The sequence below is a fragment of the Malania oleifera genome, chromosome 9 (genome assembly GCF_029873635.1).
Source record: "Malania oleifera isolate guangnan ecotype guangnan chromosome 9, ASM2987363v1, whole genome shotgun sequence".
NCBI lineage: Eukaryota > Viridiplantae > Streptophyta > Magnoliopsida > Santalales > Ximeniaceae > Malania > Malania oleifera.
In genome coordinates this window covers 50131029-50135651 of record NC_080425.1, presented here as the reverse complement: position 1 = coordinate 50135651, position 4623 = coordinate 50131029, and the positions used below count along the sequence as shown (strand labels likewise).

Below are 4623 nucleotides of genomic sequence, written 5' to 3'. Positions count from 1 at the left end.
ATATTCAACAAACCCATCTTGCGCAAAAAGATGGTGAAATGCATTAGATCCCAATGCCTTTGTAAATATATCTGCTAACTGGTGATGAGTTGAAATATGAAGAAGATGGAGAAATCCAGCGTGGACTTTATCATGAACTAAGTGACAATCAATGTCTATATGCTTCGTACGTTCATGAAAAATAGGATTAGAGGTGATGTGCATAGCAGCTTGATTATCACAGAACAAAGAAATAGGCAAAGATATTGAAACACCGAGATCTTTGAGTAAAGTGACAAGCCATGTTAATTCACAAGCAATAGTTGTCATAGCACCGTAGTCATCTTCAAAAGAAGACTAAGAGATAGTAGTTTTCTTCTTAGATCTCCATGAAACGAGAGAATGACCAAGAAAGATACAAAACCCAGTAACTGATCGATGAGAATCAGGACAACTGGCCTAGTATGAATCAGTGAAACTAGTAAGTTTGAGGGATGAATGAGCAGGAAAGAAGAGACCTTGTCCAGGAGAAGATTTAAGATTCCGAAGCACACTATGAGCAGCATGAAGGTGAGGTAATTGTGGGTTATCATTTTAAATTAACACTAACCTTATTATTAATATATGCTTATAGCATATGATTATCATATTAATTTATGATAATGATACTATTATTAATTAAATAAAAATATAATTTATTTAATTTTAATTTGAATTAATCGATAGTTCTTCTTCATTCTAGAAATGAATTATATTTTATTAAAAACTAATATGTCAAAATACATAATAAAATAGTATATAATTATTTTTAATATATTTTCGATTAGTTAAATTAATATAATATAATTTTTAATTGAAAATAATCTTGTCATCAATGTATATTTATAACATGGGATTATCACATTAATTTATGTTCAAAACAATAGTAATAATTAAATTAAAAATGACAATTTATTTAATGCTATTTTAAATTATAGACAATTCTTTTTATTCATTCCAAAATTAAATTATATTTCATTAAAAATTAATATGTTATAGTATATAATAAAATAATTTATGATTATAGTTAATTTTTTTTAAAAGTATAATATTTTCAGTTGATAATTTAGTTAATAGTTATGTTAATTGCTATTTTTAATTAATATTTATATATTTTTAATAAGTAAGAATAATATAATATTGTTTTCCAATTAACAATAATCTTATTATTATCGTATATTTATTAGACATGATTATCAAATTAATTTATGTTAAAATATTTTTAATTTTAATTTTTAATATTTAAATTAATAAATTTTCTTAATTAATAGTATAAATTGATCATTATTAAAAAATTATTTTATTCTTTGTGGGAGTGTTACACACCCATTTGGTAGGGTGGCGCTGCAGGGGATAAGAAATGTCGTCAACCATGATTTTACAGGAATAACCGGCTATCCGTCCGTGCTCCCATCGCCCAAGGGCGACCATTTCCCTCTCCTTTCCTCCCTTCACGTCCTGCTTTATTTCTTCATCTCTCTCTCTCTCTCTCTCTTCGAAGCTTTCTAAAATTATGTATTAATTTATGGAAGATTAATTATGCAGATTCTCTCTCATACCTTTCACAAATCTGAAAATTTTCGAATTAGTTAATGGAAGATTATTCAGATTCTCTTTCTTATGCTTCACAAGTCTAAAAATTTCCAAGCCTGTGTGCGTTGAATTTCAATCAGAATTGAAGCTGCCTAGTAGCTAATATCTTACAATATATATAACCCAAATGGCCTTTCTCCTCTGCAGCTCCCCCGTTTCCTGGCTTGCATTTTTGTGCGTCTTTCCATCTTCCCCAGACCACAAAGTTTGGCTTTTGATCAAGAATATCGCAAAGTAAATCATATATATATATATATATAGCCCGCGCCTGTCACAGAAAAACAGAGAAAGTTAATTATGCGCCTGCTGAATCTGATCTCACAAGAATAATTGATGACTTCAGAGCTGCCTGAGAAGGGGCTTCATTCATCAGAGGTATGGCATGATTCTCCCCATATCTATATATATAAACTCACACGTATACGTACGTGTTCATCATGATTTATCATTATAAAATCAAAACAAAGATTTAATTATTTTATGTCGTTCAGCTGTTTGGGAATTTTTTTCAAGAAATTAAGATTATCCCATTGCCTCATCCTGTGGTTTTATTAGTTTCTGATTCAATAGATGGATTCACATTCAACTCAATCGTAGTACTGTAAAATGCATGCGTGTTAATCAATTTCCTAAACTAAAAACGCAGATGAGCTACAATATTTCATCCGAAGAATCACTGCGTGAACCCAGAAAAGGGGATCCTGCACATACCAAAAAAGACCAAACTCATTCAAAACTCAATGCCAAGTTCGCTCCGGACTCGCCGCGTGGCCGGCGAGAGAGTTCCAATGCCCTCAACCCGCCATCCAAACCCGACCCGAATCCAGTGCCGGCAATCGACGTCCCACCACCATGCGACCCCAATAAGAAGACAGACGCACACCCACCCCCCACCGCCGGCAAAATTATCTGTACAAAGTATTCCCCAAACCCCAACCCCAACCCGCGCGGCTGCGGGTACAGCCGCAGCGATAGCCTGGACAGTTCGACGGGGGCGCCGTCCAGTCTGAAGCCCCACACGGGTGGCGACGTCAGATGGGACGCCATAAACATAGCGAAGGCGAAGGAATCGCCGATCGGGCTGAGCCATTTCCGGCTGCTGAAGCGGCTGGGGTACGGAGACATTGGGAGCGTGTACCTGGTGGAACTGAGAGGGAGCAGCACGTACTTTGCGATGAAGGTGATGGACAAAGGATCTCTCGCCAGTAGAAACAAGTTGCTGAGGGCACAGACAGAGAGAGAGATCCTCGGTCTCCTCGACCACCCCTTCCTACCCACTCTCTATTCTTATTTCGAGACCGACAAGTTCTACTGCTTGGTCATGGAGTTCTGCAGTGGCGGCAATCTCCATTCCCTTCGCCAGAAACAACCCAACAAGCATTTTACGGAGGAAGCAGCTCGGTGTGTATATATTTTCCTAAATTAGATCTTTTTTTAGGCATGACAAAATCATATAATTAGACTTAAAGTATAAACAGACTTAACTAATATTTACATACATATATATAATATTTAATGACGCACGTATAATTATCGGATCTCACATTATTTTATTCAATAATTTTTTGCTACGTGAATTCAAGTCATTACAGTCCGTGATGCGTAATGCGACTGTCGTTTGATTTGATTAATTAATATTGATTTTGGTTTTGGATGCAGATTTTATGCGTCAGAGGTGTTGTTAGCGCTAGAGTACCTACATATGCTGGGGATTGTGTACAGAGACCTGAAGCCAGAGAACGTGCTGGTGAGGGATGAGGGTCACATTATGCTTTCTGATTTTGACCTCTCCCTCCGCTGCTCCGTCAGCCCAACCCTCGTCAAGTCATCCTCCGTGCACGTCAGCTCCAGCACGGCGGCCGGCATCGGTGCCAGCGTGGGCATCATCGACGACGAGCAGGCGATTCACGGCTGCATGCAGCCGTCGAGCTTCCTCCCGCGCATCCTGCCCTCCAAGAAGAACCGCAAGTCCAAATCCGACTTCGGGCTCTTCGTGGGGGGGTCCCTGCCGGAGCTGATGGCGGAGCCGTCGAACGTGCGATCGATGTCGTTTGTGGGGACCCACGAGTACCTGGCGCCGGAGATCATCCGAGGGGAGGGCCACGGCAGCGCCGTCGACTGGTGGACCTTCGGGATCTTCTTGTACGAGCTCCTCCACGGAACGACGCCGTTCAAGGGGTCGGGCAACCGCGGAACGCTCTTCAACGTGGTGGGGCAGCCGCTGCGCTTCCCCGAAACGCCGGCTGTAAGTTTGACGGCGCGCGATCTCATACGGGGCCTGCTGGTGAAGGAACCGCACAAGCGAATTGCGTACCGGAGGGGGGCGACGGAGATCAAGCAGCACCCGTTTTTTGAGGGCGTCAACTGGGCGCTGGTGCGGAGCGCGATGCCACCGCACCTGCCGGAGCCTGTGGACTTTGCGCAGTACGCCAGCAAGGAGGCGGTGCACGCGGAGAAGAAGGCAGCGGCAGTGGTTGGCGTAGGCAGGAAGAAGAGCAGTCCTCCCAATACAACTACTGAGGATGAGTCTCCTTACATTGATTTTGAGTACTTTTAGTGATCACACTCACTCATAGCTTTATGATTAGTTAGATCATAATTGAACATGTATGTATCGCCTTTCACTCATAGCACGCCGGAGAAATCATTTTGTACAAAGATTTTAAAAAGTATATTGAATTATTTTTTTAAAAAAAATATCATCTCCAACTAGCCAAACTATTCAAAAGTAAAATTCCTATGAAATTTAGTGGTGTATCGCAGGAATGATATTCTCATATTTTGTGATGATGTTTTATTAATTTTAGGAAAGTCAGATTCTTGCTGGGTCAGATTTCGGCCCAAAATTATTATCCAAAAATGACGAGAAAATATTATATGCAATAGATCTAATAAAAATCATCCGATATATATATGCAATAGATCTAATGTTATATATATATATATGTAAATCATCCGATGCTGTAATTATAATTTGAGTACACTCATCCGTCCACGTAGGAGGATTTTTCT

General features: G+C 39.6%; 1 protein-coding gene across 1 annotated transcript; it reads left to right on the top strand.

Moving 5' to 3' along the window:
* The first annotated feature begins 2257 nt into the window (after positions 1-2257).
* LOC131163453 (serine/threonine-protein kinase RHS3-like) lies at positions 2258-4168 on the top strand. Its single transcript, XM_058120042.1, has 2 exons — positions 2258-3012; positions 3271-4168. Exons 1-2 carry the CDS (start codon positions 2258-2260, stop codon positions 4166-4168), a joined length of 1653 nt encoding a protein of 550 aa, XP_057976025.1.
* The last annotated feature ends 455 nt before the right edge of the window (positions 4169-4623 follow it).